The sequence below is a fragment of the Mastomys coucha genome, unplaced genomic scaffold (assembly GCF_008632895.1).
Source record: "Mastomys coucha isolate ucsf_1 unplaced genomic scaffold, UCSF_Mcou_1 pScaffold22, whole genome shotgun sequence".
Lineage (NCBI taxonomy): Eukaryota > Metazoa > Chordata > Mammalia > Rodentia > Muridae > Mastomys > Mastomys coucha.
The window spans coordinates 203,820,030-203,837,043 of record NW_022196905.1 but is presented as its reverse complement, the minus strand read 5'-3'; the positions used below and the strand labels follow the sequence as shown (position 1 = coordinate 203,837,043).

Below are 17,014 nucleotides of genomic sequence, written 5' to 3'. Positions count from 1 at the left end.
GTTTCCCTTGCTCATGGAGTCCCCTTATGAGGTGGTACCTAGGACGCCAAGCTCAGTTTAAACTAGAAAGAAATATTTCCCCTTAGAACAGCTTTTGCTTCCTTAATCCCTATCATCAGTCTTTCTCTTCCTATCTCTGTCGCTGCATGCCAGCAATTAGCCCTTACTTCCCAAAGACTTGACCTCCTGACCCCATTTGTTTCCATCTCAGTTCCTGGCTTAGTTCACCCCCATTGTCTCCTCTTCCTTCTTGTCGTTTTTATTATTTCAATTTTTGGAGATAGGGTCTTGCTACGTAGCCCAGGCTAGACTTTGAAATCCTCTTCTTCCCCAAGTGCTGCTGCATCTGCCCTGTGGTGTCTTTTATTTCCAGGATGTTCTTAAGTGGGATTTTGGAAAGTGGAATCTCACTGTAGCTCCGGGACCCTGCAGATGCCCTGTGGATGCTGTGGTTGCTGACTGACTTATATATTCTTTAATCTGCCTCTGATGGTTAATCTGCTCTAGTCATACCCCCAAGTGCACCATTTGCCAATGGTACAGTGTTCATATTGGCTGCTGTTCTAATTGTTTAGAATGTTCTTCTCTTCCACTTTGAGTTACTTCCCCCATGTGACCTTCTCCTCTCTGAGACAGCTCCTGTTTGATGTTCCTTGTGTTCTGTGAATATGTCTGCAGTGAGCATGCTGCTTTTATACAGAGCTGCGCATGCCTGATAGCATAGTTACTTATTTATAGGGTTGTTTGCTCTTTGACTTCAGACTTCAGGCCATTGCTTGCGGTGATTCATAGCTGAGCCTGACACATAGTCAGCTGAGGGCCTCATATGAGTAAGCATAAACAAGGCTCACTAGTGAATTGCCATATCTGAAAAAGGCACCCAACAAAAAAATCAACAGCTGGAGTTCAGACAGGCACTCATCGTGCGTAGAGACACTGGGAGGAGGCTTCGGGAGGTGGGGAGTTCCAGATTTTTGGCTCAAAGTTCTGTACTGGGATTCTGCATTAAGGATACAGCCTGAGCTTATGGAAGGAGCTAGCTTGAAACACAGGCTGTGCATGGAGGACTCTTACAGTATCTGGTATTAAGAGACAAACCTCCCTCTTTCTGAGTTATAGATGTCTTTACAGTTTCCTATTCTGAAAATGACTTTCAGGAGAAGGGAGAGCAGAGAAGCAGTGGGGCTGGGTGGAAGAGAGTAGGGTAGTGTAATCGTCTGTAAGATGTGAGATGGAAAGAAGGTCATCGAGGCTGGCTCTGGTATTTGTCCACATACTTTCTCTAGTGCATGCATTAATATGTCTTTAACTCTGAGAAAGAAGGAAAATACTTCCTGTTGCCCCTCTTAGAAAAACTGTGAGCATCTCTTCTTCATAGAAGGACTGATTGGGAACTTGGTGCACATGAGATTGTTTCTAGCCAATATGGTTGTTTCCCTCTCTAGTTAAATCCAACTCATGCATGCATGATTGCTCTATGGCTGGCATTCATTTGCTTTGGTCAGTCTCATTAAGAGATGCCAGTGGAGCCCGGGGAGCTGGCTCACTGGTGAAGAACACTTGCTGCTCTTACAGAAGATCTGAGTTTGGTTCCCAGCACCTATGTTGGGAAGATCACAACCACTGTAACACCAGCTCTGTGGGATCTGGTGCCCTCTTCTGGCCTCCGGAGGCACTTGCACTCATGTGCACATGCCCACAGGTACACATAATTACAAATAAAAATAAATCTTAAAAAAAAAAGGCATGCTTGTGTGCTTTTAAAAGGAGATCTTTCATCTAAAAAACTCCAGTGCCACTTTTACATTAAAGGGAATGGTACATAATTCAACTGTAATTCATTACTCAGAGATATGAACAAGATTTATTTATTACAGTAAATCTTTAGTGGTTTGAATAATAATGGCCCTCGTGGACTCATGTATTTGAATACTTGGTCCTCAGTTGGTGAAACTGTTTGGGGCTTAGGAGGTGTTGAAGGAGGATGTCACATCCCTGCCCTGCTGATCATAGACTCTAACCCTCTGAAACTGTAAGACCTCCATAAACGATTTCTTCTATACGTTGCCTTGGTGCCAAATCACAGCAACAGAAAAGTTAATGAGGTAACTAATAATCCATGCCCAGCTCCCCTCCTTTACTTTTGACATTAAGAATAACAGTATTTAGACTCGGAGCAAGCATTTCATTAATCGTCTTATGTAGTCTTCATTTTTAAGTTCCTATTTCTCACATAGCATCTTTACCCCTCAAAAGGGGCCTTGATTTTCAAGGTTTATTTTGTTTTGTGTGCCAGGAATCATGGTTTAGGATGCGGAGTTCCTTGGATACAGATTCAGGGTCTGCAGGTTATGTGCATGACAGATGGCATGGAAAAAAAAAAATCCTGTTTTCCTAGGAAGCCCTGCAGATGTCGCCATGTTCCAGAGAGACACCATTAGGGACCAATACCGTCCTCATTTTTCAGACATTAGGAATAAAAATCTTCTCTTACTTTCCCAGTTTTACTCCTAAGTCAGTTCTCATCTGGCCCAAACTTCTCAGCGTGGCTGCCTCCACAGTTGCCTGGGTTCGGCGCGTGAGCCTTGGCCTGAATTGCTTGAAGACAGCAGGGCTTAAAATACAACCGATAATTTATTAGTGTTATGCTTCTCTTTACTGGCTGGAGTTGTGAAGGAATCGGAATAAATACAGTGTTAACATATTTTAAATGCCAAAGCCATCTATCTAATTATAGAACACATCATTGAGTTATACTTAGAGTCTTTAAAATGGAAAAGTTTAGAAGTTTTGAAAAAATTTATTTACTTATTTGTGTGTGTGTGTGTGTGTGTGTGTGTGTGTGTGTGTTGGGGGTTGTTATAAGTGTGCATGGAGGTTAGACGGCAACCTTTGGGAGCCAGTTTTCTTCTGCCTTGGGGGCCTTCAGATAAACTTAGATTATCACGCTTAACAACAAATCCTTTTGCCCCCTGAGCCATCTTGCCAGCACACTTACAGGAAGGAGTTTAATGTTTTAAAGTTTTAAATGGTTGTGTAGTTTTTCAAGGTGTTGTCTTTAGGGGTTCTCCACAGAATAGATTAGTTAGATAGGTAACTACAGTAACCAGGGACTCCCAGCATTAGTCAGGATGGAAGACTGCTCATAGTCAAAGAGAACCTGTCTTTATTTTGTCCAATTGTAAAATTTACTTGATTGCTTTTAAAAACAGTAACATGCATATTAGCAATATGTATGTATCAAAAAGAGCCAACAGACAAAAGTTAAGAGCTGCATGCAAGTTTGTGTGTTCAGGACTATATTTGAGCTTGTCCCAAAACAGGCTTTTTAAAAGTTTTAAATTTCAAATGAATATATTGTTACAAACAGAGGACAAATCAGATATAAATAAGTAGATGTGTTTTGGGAACAAAATTATGAGGTCATTTACATTTTCTTCTTTGGGCTTGTATGCCTTTACTCTATATCCTACATCTAGCGTTGATTAGTAGAGAGAATAAAGCCAACCAGCCAATAGTGCACAGCTCTTTCTGTTTTTGATTGACACGTTACTTTACATTTGTGGGATTTGAAATGGTCCATCCACATGCATTTGAAGTCGTAACCATCAATCAGGGTGATCAGTATTTCTAGCTCCTTAAACATTCATTATCTATTTGTATTTGAGAAACATTAATTTTTTCTAATTCTTTTATTGTTTAACATTGTGTTTATTTATTCATTCATTGTGTGTGTGTGTGTGTGTGTGTGTGTGTGTGTGTGTGTGGTGTATGCGGTATCCAGAAGAGTGTTAGATTTTCTTTTCTTTTCCTTTTTTTTAGAGATTTATTTATTTATTTATTTTATGTATATGAGTACACAGTAGCTGTATAGATAGTTGTGATCCTTCATCTGGTTGTTGGGAATTGACTTTTAGGACTCTGCTTGCTCCCGTAGACCCTGCTTGCTCAGGCCCATATAAGTACACTGTAGCTGTCTTCAGACAGCACCAGAAGAGGGCATCAGATCTCATTACAGGTGGTTGTGAGCCACCATGTGTTTGCTGGGATTTGAACTCAGGACCTTTGGAAGAGCAGTCAGTGCTCTTAACCACTGAGCCATCTCTCCAGCCCCCGTATTAGATTTTTTTTCTGAAGCGGGAGTTATAGGTGGTTGTGAGCTGCCTCAGGTGGGTGCAGGAAAGTAAAGCTAGGTTCTCCAGAAGAGCAATAAGTACTCTTGGTTTCTGAGTCATCTCTCTAGTCTTCTTCTAGGTCTTTATAAAGAAAGAGTTACCCTGCTGTGTTGTGGAACACCAGAACTTATTTGTCCTGTGTAAACTTCCTTTGGCACCAGTTAATTGTTCCCTCTTCTAAATCACACCTTCTCACAAGTATGAACAGCCTATGTACCCTCTTCTAAATCACACCTCCTCACAAGTATGAACACCCTATGGGGGAAATCAGACCGTGTTTAGTACAGAACAACTGGTCATCTAAAGTCAGCATGGTCCCTAAGCTTTGTAGCCTGGGTTTGAATCCTTGCCTGTGTAAACTTGGATGCTACTTAGCTGCACTTGGCCTTTGGACTCTGCTCTATGAAACAGCAAGGAGTAGCTACAGATCCAGTGAGGATGCTGCAGTGCTCAATAGAAACCCTGTGTGCAAGACCTGGTTGTAAACAGCACAGAAATACAAAAATACAACCTCTGATACCACCACATCTTCTGTCCTGAGAAGGCAGGGCAGCTCTCATCTCAGGGAAGCCTTTTTCCTTTTTTCAGAGGTGTCTAGGTAGAGGTTTGAGGTCCTTCCTATTTGCTATGAAAGGCTCATCACACAAAAGAATCAAGTTGATTTTTTTTCTTTTGTTATGAATTTCTTCTCGTTATTTACTTCTAAGAAAGACCATGAATCTAAGACAGCATGAATTCCTAAAATGTGTGCTTCTGTTAAAACTTAAGATGGTCATCCCAAAGTAAATCGATTTTCTGAGTGAGACTTGATCTAATTTCCTTCATAAAGGAAAGTAGCTGAAGTAGTTGAAGGGAAATGGAAAAATAGTAAGAAATAATGGGAAATAAAATCTGCCATGTGTTTGAACCTATGTGGAAGAAAAACTTTATGGTTTAACAGGCGTTTCTCGATTTGTTCAAAATTATTCTTAAGGTTGTGTGGGCCATGGCAGACAGAGGAAGGGGCTCTAATGTGATTTGCATTTTTTTTTTTTAAACCAAGGATGGGGGGAGGGAGAGGGGGAGAGGGGGAGAGGGAGAAGGAGACAGAGAAGGAGAACTTTTAAGGAAATTTAAGCATGATTGAACCATTTTTCACAACAAATCCTGACATGTTGAGTGTTGCTCCTCTAAACCCAGTGTGTTTGAACTGTCTCTGTTATTCTGTTTGGCTTTTCTTTGTCTTTTCTGTGACATCACCAATGGCAATCATCAGCTTCTGATTCTTGTGATCTTTACTCTTTGAAACAGCTTGCCCCCGAGACCAAGGCTGTCATTCACTGGATTATGGACATTCCATTTGTGCTTTCTGCCAATCTGCACGGAGGAGACCTTGTGGCTAACTACCCATATGATGAGACACGGAGTGGTAGGTAGTTCCCCCCAACCCCCTTAAGTGTCAAGCCAAGAGTGACAAGCAGGATTTCTGTATTAGTGGGTGTTGTTTGTGTTGTTTTGTTTTGTAAAACAAAATCTTACTCTGCAGTCTGAAGTGGCCTTGAGTTTGCAGTCCCCTTGCTTCAGCCTCCCAAGTGCTGGGATTACAGTAGGTGTGTGCCTCTGTGCCTCACTTGTAATGTTCTCTTAGGGAACCAGAGCGTACAAATGCTTGTGTTTACAAGCAACTCCAGCTGTTTCGTGTGGTACTGGCACAGACAGGGAATTGGCAGGACAGCTTGGAATGCTTTGTCTTTAGAGGAAAACAGGAGCTTGATTAACTTTTGGAGAAGAGAGAGGAGAAAATAGAAGGCCTAGAACAGTGGTTCTCAAGCTGTGGGTCATGTCCCCTTTGGAAGTAGCATATCAGATATCCTACATATCAAATGGTTTACATTAGGATTCATACAGGTTTTTTATTTTGTTTTGTTTTTCGAGACAGGGTTTCTCTGTATAGCCCTGGCTGTCCTGGAACTCACTCTGTAGACCAGGCTGGCCTCGAACTCAGAAATTCACCTGCCTCTGCCTCCCAAGTGCTGGGATTAAAGGCGTGTGCCACCACTGCCCTACAGGGTTTTTCTTTTTCTTTCTTTCTTCCTTTCTTCCTTTCTTCCTTCCTTCCTTCCTTTCTTTCTTTCTTTCTTTCTTTCTTTCTTTCTTTCTTTCTTTCTTTCTTTCTTTCTTCCTTCCTTCCTTCCTCTCTTTCTTTCTTTCTTTCTTTCTTTCTTTCTTTCTTTCTTTCTTTCTTTCTTTCTTTCTTTCTTTCTTTTTTCCTGTTTTAGAGACAGAGTTTTTCTGTGAAGCCTTGACTATCCTGGAACTCACTGTGTAGTTCAAGGCTGTCTTTGAACTCAGAGAACCATGTGCCTCTCTGCCTCTCAAGTGCTGGGATTAAAGGCGTACACCACTACCACCAAGTTCTCCACTATGATTCATAGAAATAGCAAAATTACAGTTATGAAATAACAATGAAATAATTTTATGACTGGGAGCCTCCACCACATAAGGAACTGTATTAAATATCTATAGCACTAGGAAGGTTGAGAACCACTATACATTCAGGCCAGTCCTGGTCTCCATTAAAGTGGGTGGCAAGCAGACATTGGAAAGCTTCATGTAGAGCGTAGCTTATAACTAGAGGGAGCCCGTACTGTTTCACCCTGGGTGTGGGAATCCCAGCACACAGCACGCTCTCACTTTCTGTCCCGGGTCCCCTCCTGCTTCTGCCACAGAGGTGGGACAGTGCTTTGACTTTTCTCTAACAGGTTTCAGTGCAGCTTCAGCAAAGCAAGTTATATGGAGAAATTCCCACTTGGAATCCCTTCTCAGACAACCCTGAAGGGCAAGATCGTAAATACAGTTTTAGATACCGAAAGCCCAGATTTGAAGAAAGTCAGGTTACACAGCACAGTTAGATACACTTTGAGATCCTGTGGCTTACTGTTAGCTGGGCAACTCGTCAGCCAGGCATTATTATAACACATGAGTAACAATACAGGGTATCAAACAAAACGTCCTTTCCTCCTATAATACACGCAGGGAAAGCTTAGAAACAGCCGAGATCCAATGTCAGACTGTCTGTGTGTCAATAGTTCATAGTGCTTATAAAATTGCTACTGGTGAAGTTTTCAGATCTTATTTATTTATTTATTTGAGACAAGGTTTCAGATAGCCTAAGTTGTCCTAGAACTTGGCCTAAAACTCAGATAGCCAAGAATGACCTTGAACTAGATGCTTTTCCCGAGATTTCCCAAGTCCCACCCACCCCTGCGCCTTCCCAATGAACACCTTATTAAACTAAGCAATTTAAACAGTGGAAAAATTTTTCTGTTGACATGTCCAGTCCGCTCTGGCCTCACCATCTATTCCCATGAGGCTTTTGGTTCATAAGTAGAGTATGCACTCCATCTAATCTCTCATCCAAGTCCTAAGGAGGCCCGACCCTGCTTAGCCTCTGAGGCAGGGGCTTTCAGGATGGTGCGGTCATAGGCCATTCTGCCTAATCTTTACATTTTAGTGTTAGGGATGAAAGCCATGCAACCTAAAAACTAAGCATTTTTGTTTGGTAGTTTAACTTTCATCTTCCTTCAAAACTTTCATCTTTCTGAAAGCTATGTCAGCAGGGGCTCAACAGCGAATGACTTTAGCAAGCAAGCGATGCTTTTGGGTCCGTTTCTCTCATCTTGTGAATTCATTTTCTAGGTACCGCTCACGAGTACAGTTCCTGCCCTGATGACGCAATTTTCCAAAGCTTGGCTCGCGCATACTCTTCTTTCAACCCCGTCATGTCTGACCCCAATCGACCTCCCTGTCGCAAGAATGACGATGACAGCAGCTTTGTAGACGGAACGACCAACGGTGGCGCATGGTACAGCGTCCCCGGTGGTGAGTGCCCCTTTTGCTCTCTGGTTCTGCGAAGTTGGCTTCTTTTACTTACCACGGTAGACTCAGAAAATGATTGCCGTCTATAGAATTTTCACTCTTCAGTTTCCTTCCTCAGTTGTTAAAAACGTAGATGGAACTTTCAGCTGTCTCAGCAAGGTGATTGTTGCATATTATTTTGTTTTCCTTGATTTAAAAATGGAGGTGCTACTATCTGAAGAAGTACGCTGGGAAAATAGGAGCTGAATATTGGTAACTTATCCACTTTTCTAGTTCAGCCCTCTGCAGTAAGAGTGCATCCTTATATGAGGTGAGCCATGCCTTTTGTCGTAAGCAGCAGGGCTTAGCAGACCTTGTGAGGTGGTTTGAATGGGAATGGTCTCCATAAACTCGTATATTGGAATGCTTGCTCCCCAGTCCGTGGAACTGTTGGGGGACACCTTCCCCCTCAGATGAGGCAACTCCCCTGTACTACTCTGCAGAACTCATTCACCAAATTGCCCCAGCTAAGAAATGTGTAACCTCAACCAGTCATGAAGAACAAAATAGAAAATCATTGATAACTTACTGTTTTCTATGCCTCACCTGGTAACAGAGAGAGCAAGAGCTTTACATGTTGATTCATTATGCCCTAAGAAAATGTTCTTCATGTTTTCTGTGGTACAAGTTTCTTCTGTTTTCACTCAGATTTTGCATTTGGACAGGTAAGATCTGATTCTTTCCCTCTGTAAGTTGAGATGTATGGTCTATGTGAGACTTAAGATTTAGAGTACATTAAATACATCAGGTGGAGAATAATATAAGTTTATCTTATGCTAGAAAGCGATTTTGTACTTTGCCCTAAGACACTGGGTTTGTTCATTGTATAGCGAGTTGCTATAACATAGACTCACCCAAGAAGAGTGCCTCAGTTGAGAGACATTCTAGATCACATTGGCCTGGTCCCATTGGCCTGGCCCCGTGTCTGTGGGGATTATCTTGCTTGTTAACTGATGTGGGAAATCCAGCCTGTTGTGGGTGGCACCACTTCCAAGGCAGGAAGTCCTGAGTTATATGAGATGGGAGAAATGAGAACCAGCAGGTGCCCAGGGTGGATTCATTTAGGGTTAAAAAAGAAGAGAGAAAATTTCAGTGATTTCCTTGGAACAACTTGTCCAGGCCCGAAGCATATCATCTGCATTATATAAAGTAATATGGATTAGCAAAGCACTGATAATGCTCATGGTAACCATAGCAACGCCTCAGTCAATCATGTCCTTCTGTCAAAGAACAAAGAAAAGCTCAGAGGATCTTTAGCTCCCCGGCATACTTTTATTTCTATTGCTGTGATAGAAACCCTGACCACAAGCAGCAGAGGGGAAGGAGAGTTTATTTGGGTTACAAGTCTGGGCCCGTTATTGTGGGAAGCCAAGGCAGGAGCTTAGAGTGCACATCCGCCATCAGGAACAGAGAGGTGCATCAGCCTTGGCCAGGTTTATTAGGCAAAGGGCCCAGATTAAAAGTGACAGGAGAGTCTTCTGACAAAGAGGGCCATCTTGGGTTGTTCCATTGGCTCTGGGCTGCCAAGAAGTACTGGAGGTATAACCTTCCCAGCCACGTAGCTCTTAGTCATTCTACAGGAAGTGTGTGTGTATGCGTGTGTGTGGGGCGCAATTGTGAACTCTCACCAGCCAACACAGCAATTCGAGTGTGCATAGTCTGGCTCGGGGAAAGCAGTCTGCTGGGCAACAACATCCCCAGTGATGATAATCTAATTAAAATGACTCGGAGTGTCAGATCCACTCTGTGGTCTAGTTTGCAGTATAATTAACATTACATCTAATAGGAAGTAGATGTGCCATGTTTATTGCTTCAGCATATGATACAATTAAGAGGCGTATATATCACATACTAAGGGTCTGAATCCCTCAGGAACACACTTTGAGTTGGGTTTAGGGAAGAACAGCATGTCGCGTCATCTCAGCTGACTCTCCCAGTTCCCGCCTCATAGGAAGGCAGCTCAGAGGTATGCATTTTCCCTTACTAGGCCAAGGGATACAGTTTCTCAGCTTGCTTTATCTTGAAGTCTATTCAGCACCATCTAGTGTGGATGGCGTCTGCTTTTGTTCCCACCCTACAGCGTGGATGCATGGAGCTAAATGACCATTTCAGACACAGGATTCTGTGCTTTCAAAACAAGAGTCTCTCAAGAATGGTTTCTGTTCCCCAGGGGAGGCCATTGCTGTGTGTAGACTCCTACAGGGTCCTTCCATGCACTGACTGGCCAGCCTTTTATTGGAGGCCTCAGATTATCAGAAGGGCCTGTGTAGACTTGTAGCCATTGTATGCTCATACTGACCGACTCTCCTTTGGTGCTCGGGCAGGAATGCAAGACTTCAATTATCTGAGCAGCAACTGCTTCGAGATCACCGTGGAGCTGAGCTGTGAGAAGTTCCCACCTGAAGAGACTCTCAAAAGCTACTGGGAAGATAACAAAAACTCCCTCATCAGCTACCTGGAGCAGGTAAAACACAGTATCCAGCATCGGCTGATGTAGCAGCCTTTAACCCTGTAGTGCAGTAGACTCGTAAAAGGGGTTCTGTTGGGGGAGGGGATCATCTGAATGAGGTGCCAATATGGGAAATAGGGGCCTGTAGTTTCTGAATTAGACTGTTATTGGCCATAGGTCTTATGGCTCATGACTGTTCACTAAGAACTGACTACACTAGAGAGCTGTCAAATGAGATAACTTAGTTTTTCTTTATTCGTACCATGCTAAGAAAGAACAACCTTAAGACACTCTCTTAGCTGATCACCTTGGGCCTTTGAAGTGTCCCAGACAGGTCCAGGATACAAGCAAGGTGAACGAGTCATGCAGGAGTGAGGCTAGCGCCTGAGAGAGTCTCCCGGATTTTGTGCTCCAAATGCTTCTCCTACCTCTCACTAGACTCATGTGGCTCTCAGGTGAAGATTTACTGAGCCCTTAGTATTTCTCAGGGATTGTCATGAATATGTTTCACATAAATTTATATGTCAGATCCTTAAAACAGTTCTACAAATCACCTGAGACCACCACCATTACCCTCATCTATGAATTTGACAAAGAATCGGAGACCAAAGAAGTTGACTGGTTTTGCTAGGTTATGCACTAAAGACTTTAATTCAGGAAGTAAGTCTTGTTCTAAAATCTCCCTGTTGAGACTGTTTCTCAAGACAAAATCTTTTTTTTTTTTTCAAGACAGGGTTTCTCTGTATAGCCCTGGCTGTCCTGGAACTCACTCTGTAGACCAGGCTGGCCTCGAACTCAGAAATCTGCCTGCCTCTGCCTCCCAAGTGCTGGGATTAAAGGCGTGAGCCACCACCGCCCGACTTCAAGACAAAATCTTTATCAGAGTGGTCTACATAGCATTGCAATATGTTGGAATAGAATTTCAGGGCATCTCACACTCTGCCGAAACTAAATTTGACCTACCTGCTCAGGCTTGTTCTTAGCATTTCCTATTCCCTCTATAGTATACATAGATGTTGGTGCCAGGGATAAATAGTGGACAGGACAAAGGACATCACTCCTTGCCTGCAGTGGCTCATCTGTTTTCACATTCTATCCTGTAAGTGGCCCTTTTTTACCACCTGCAGTCCGCTAGAATGATGTTTGTTTCATACCCCACAGACAGCCTGGACTAATTAAACTGTGTCATCACAAACAAAGGTTCTTAAAAATCATGTAGCTGCCATCCTAGTGTTACTTCTGTTGCTGTGACTAAACACCTCAACACAAGCAATGAGGGAGAGAGTTGATTTTGGCTCAGAGTTTCAGGTCATGGCACATTTTTGTGAGGAAGTCAGTGGGACAGAAAGTTGAGGCAGCTGCTCACATCTGCAGTCAGGAGCAGAGAAAGAATGGGTGCATCCTTATGTAGGACAGAAGAATGGATGGATGCATCTGTGTGTAGGTCAGGAGAATAGAGAGGTGCATCTGTGTGTAGGTCAGGAGAATGGAGGGATGCTTATGTATATAGGTCGGGAGAATGGAGGGATGCTTATGTATATAGGTCGGGAGAATGAATGCATAGATCTGTATGGAGCTCAGCTTCTCCACTCTTACATCTGGGATCTAAACCTTTTGGATAGTGTTTTCCACTTTTAGACTAGGACTTCTTACATCAATATGGTTAATTAATCAATATAATCCAGAACACCCAGCAGAGTCATACCCATAGGCCAACCTGATCCAGGCAATCCCTTATTAAGACTCTTCCTGGGGGATGGAGAGCTGGCTCAGCGGGTAAGAGCACTGCTGCTCTTCCAAAGGTCCTGAGTTCAAATCCCAGCAACCACATGGTGGCTCACAACCATCCGTAATGAGATCTGACACCCTCTTCTGGTGTGTCTGAGGACAGCTATAGTGTACTTACATATGATAAAAAAAAAAGAGAGAGACTCTTCGCAGCTCATACAGCGATCAAGTTGACAACTGAAGCTAACAATCACAGTGACTTATGAACATAAATACATATGAAAATGTACACATAAAACCAATATTTATTTTTTCTTAAAGAAGCTCTTACTTTGTAGCCTGGCTAGCCTGTAAACTTACTAAGTAGACCAGGTTGTTCTGAAACTCAGAGATCTGTCTGCCTCTGCCTCCCAAGTGATAGAATTAAAGTGGTGGACCACCATGATCTAAAACAGAGCTTCTCAACCTGTGGGTTGTGACCCCCTTGGGGGTGTCTAATAACCTTCTCACAGGTGTTACATATCAGATATTTACATCATGATTCATAACAGTAACATAATTACAGTTATGAAATAGCAATGGAAATCATTTTTTAATTTAAATTATTATTTTTACTTATTCACTCTATATCCTGCTCACTACTTCTTCCCTGTCAAAGAAGCTTTTCTGACAGAGCATGTAGATCTTACTTGTCCATCTTCTTTTCAATAGAAATACATGAAGCTACTTTTGTATCCCAGGTAGGTACTCTGGGAGGTGTTGGTTTTAAAGAGCTTCTTCCAGAAGAGTCTGTAGTAGTGAGTTCATAAACATGAGTCCCTCATCTTGGGAGGCTGTAAATGCTGAAAGAAAGGTCAATTACAAGGATAACTACAATGGTCAGGCACAGAGGGGTCCTTAACTCAGTCATAGGAGTTCAGAAAAAAAGATTTCCTGTGGTTAACACCAACAAGATCATCACCTTTGTCAACAGTTAAAAAAAACAGGGTCAGCTGATGCCTAATTGGTTTTCTGAAAAAATAAAATAAAATCACACAAAGCTAAATAAACTGTAAATCATTGTATAGGGTAGGGAATATTTTCCCTTTTAATGATGCTGAGTCACTTGATGATAGAGAGGAGTTGGGAACAGAAGGGATGGATTCACGGTTTCAGGCTACATGGAAGGGAATTTGCTTCCGTATGACATCGGTGCAAGCTGTGTAGAAACAGGAAGAGGCCTTTATGACAAAAGCACTCAAGTTGTGCCATGAACACTCCAGCTTAGGAATCAAGGGCTTAGGGTTGCTCATGAAGGTTGCCAGCAGTTTCCTTTCTTGACACTTGTGTTGATTAGGGCTTGAATATCTGGGTCTGAAAACTAAGTAAGGCCTAGGTTCCACCTCCTGCCAAATAGGTGTTTAGGTTTAATTCTGTCCCTGGTGGAGAGGACATCTCCTGCAGAGCTTTAACTGGAATGTTTGCAGGAACTAGAACTGTAAAGCCCATCAGAGTCAGTGGTTTGTTAAGAAATGTTCCTCATTTAATAACTTTGGAAAAGTCCAGTTCTCAAAAATCCTCCAGGAATTTCTGAGACCACTTCATGGATCACGCAAATCAAACCCATCTAAGGTTCCTGTTAAACAATGAGTTTCCTGTGGTGTCCTGAACTTAACAGTTTCTGCAGGGAATGACTCCACAACCCCCAGAGCGCCAGCTCTTTGGGTGACCCGACACTATAGAGGCGTTTAAGGCTGCCTGATCCAAACAGACCTTAGAAGTCTCAGAGCATTTGCCGTTGTGTGCTGGGGAATGGAAATGTCCTGAAATCTGGAGAGAGATTACCATGGGAGGGGTCCAGAACAGCTCTCTCAGGTACAGTGAAATCTGAGCTTCTGGAACTTTCTTTGCAAAAGCCATAAAGTGACAGAGGTTTCTAGTTTGAACTCCTGGCTATGCAGTTATGATGGCTTGTGACGTGTCTTCTGATATTTATTGCCACAGCTGGAGTTTTCAACCAAAGAAGTTTCTACATCAGAAAAAGAATAATACATTTTGAAGAAAAGTAAAAACTGACATACTAGATAGTTACTCATAGTTAATATATAAGAAGAAAATGTTTTATGGCAGGAGGATACCTGTGAGTTCAGTGCAGACCTGGTCTGCATAGAGAGTTCCAGGCCAGATAGGGTACATAGTGAGACTCTGTTTAGAGAAAAACAAGAATTCAGTTAAATATCGTCTTCAGCTTTTGGGGTTGGAGAGATGTCTCAGCAGCTAAGAATACTTATTGCTTTTACGGAGGACCAGAGTTCCCTTTATCCACATGGCAGCTCACAACTGCAAAACTTCACACACACACACACACACACACACACACACACACACACACTAAATCTAAAAGGGGAAATGCATTTATTATTTAAATATTTATTTCACTGCATATTCTAAGTCCCAAGTGGTACAAGCAGAAAAAGATATGAACTTTAACTCATCATATTTATAGACTAATCACATTTCTATGGTGATTGCCATGTCTATGAAAATATCTATGATCTTTCAAGGATAACTCAATTTAAAAGTTCCATTTTTGTTTGACACATCACAAAAATGTGTGATGCCAAGACTACAGTATCTCGAGATGAACAAAGTGGCCCTCAGTGAACAATCCCTCTCTTGCAAGCTAGGCGCATTTTGAATTTTATTTATCAACTGTTAACAAAAATCCCTTAACTCAGTAAGAAAACTTCAGATTTGTGACCTGTGATTTCCTGTGATCCATGCGTACATTCCCCCCCACCCCCCAACCTCCCGTCTACACTTCTGTCTGATCAGGAACGGCTTGCTCACCTTCTCATCCGGAGACCCAACCTGCCTCCCATACTGAATGGTCTTTAGTATTTCAGTTTTGGTTGGCTGGTTCAGAAGGCCCTAAACAAAAACTTAAGATGTATTTATTCTTCTTTCACTAAACTAGTTGCTGTCAAAATGGCCACTCATTATTTCTGACACGTACAGCCTAGAAATTGCCCTTAGAGGGGGAAAAAACCCACAATACATACTATTATTTAGAGCTTCAGAGAAAAAGAAGAGTAAAACTTATTACTGAGAACGGGGGCATTTCACTGAAAAAGCATGCATGACTGGCAAGCTTACTCTTCAGTAATAAAAGGGATGCCTGGGAGTTATTCTATGCTCTGTAGGAAAATATTTAGGTATCTCAGGAGCGAAAGCAATTTCAGTTTCTTTACTTGAGACAAGGTCTCCTGAATGCCAGGCTGGCCTTTTTGAATTTCCTTTGATTCTTTTTTTTTTTTAATTTAATTATTTTTATTACTATGTGTAAGTACACTGTAGCTGTCTTCAGACACACCAGAAGAGGGTGTCAGATCTCATTACAGATGGTTGTGAGCCACCATGTGGTTGCTGGGATTTGAACTCAGGACCTTTGGAAGAGCAGTCAGTGCTCTTAACTGCTGAGCCATCTCACCAACCCCTCCTTTGATTCTTATCAAACTTATCCATCTGACTCCACCTCTTTCCACCTGGGACCACAGGTGTGTACCACTATGCCCGGTTTATGTGCCCCTGTAGGAGACTGTACTGGCTGGTTTTGTGTGTCAACTTGACACAGGCTGGAGTTATCACAGAGAAGGGAGCTTCAGTTGGGAGCTTCCATGACATCCAGCTGTGGAGCATTTTCTCAATTAGTGATCAAGTGGGTAGGGCCCCTTGTGGGTGGTACCATCCCTGGGCTGGAAGTCTTGGGTTCTATAAGAGAGCAGGCTGAGCAAGCTAGGAGAGCCAAGCCAGTAAGGAACATCACTCCATGGCCTCTGCATCAGCTTCTGCTTTCTGACCTGCTTGAGTTCCAGTCCTGACTTTCTTTGTGATAACAGCAATGTGGAAGTAAATCAAATAAACCCTTTCCTCCCCAACATGCTTCTTGGTCATGATGTTCCTGCAGGAATAGAAAGCCTGACTAAGACAGAGACGGAACCTAGGGTTTAAGATACTAAGATATCAAATGTAATTAAGGACTTACATTTGATACCTTGAAGGTATCAGATTTGGGTTGGTCTGGGGAGATAGCAGTTGGTAAAATATTGGGGAAGCATCATGCCCTGAGTTTGGATCTTCAGCACCCACGTCAAAGGCAAGGTTGCTAGCATAGACTTGGTGGTCCCTAGAGCTCACTGAATAACCACTGTAGCCAACTGGGAGCTCCAGATTCAGCGAGAAATTCTGTCTCAAAATATAAAATGGAACACGTGGGGGGAGGAAGACATTTGATGTAGACTTCTGGCCTCCACAGGCATTTGTTTCGCTCACATGCATCTGTACGAATGCACTTGTATACAAGCTTAGATAACTCATCTTATGAAGATTATAATAGTGCTGTTTTGTAGCTCAGATCGCAGTAATTAATTAATTAATTGCTGACTTAATTCAGAGAGGCTATTCTCACCAGCAGCCCTTCCCTTTCCATCCTTAATTGGTATCCAGTTTTCAGTCTTGGAGTTTCCTGATCTGTCACGCCCCTGTATTCAGTCTAAACCGAGTTGTTAATGAGCTTGATGCAAAGGTAGGAGCAGCTCAGATCTTTTCATCCAGCTCAACTAGAGCTAGTATTAATAGGCTGTGACACACTGGTCAGCTCACAGTGTAATAAAACATTTTATAGACGACCTTATTGGGGGGTGGGAGAGAGGGAAAGGGGAGAGGGAAGAGGGAGAGGGAGAGGGAGAGCGGGAGGGGGACGGGGAGGGGGAGGAGGAGAGAGAGG

General features: G+C 42.6%; 1 protein-coding gene across 1 annotated transcript in view; it reads left to right on the top strand.

Moving 5' to 3' along the window:
* The window catches only part of Cpe (carboxypeptidase E), a 106,178-nt gene that overhangs the window by 84,301 nt on the left and 4,863 nt on the right, over positions 1–17,014 (top strand). The window contains exons 4-6 of the mRNA XM_031339941.1: positions 5,466–5,583; positions 7,854–8,036; positions 10,397–10,536. Coding sequence (XP_031195801.1) covers positions 5,466–5,583; positions 7,854–8,036; positions 10,397–10,536 — 441 coding nt within the window. The remainder of the gene's footprint in view (positions 1–5,465; positions 5,584–7,853; positions 8,037–10,396; positions 10,537–17,014) is intronic.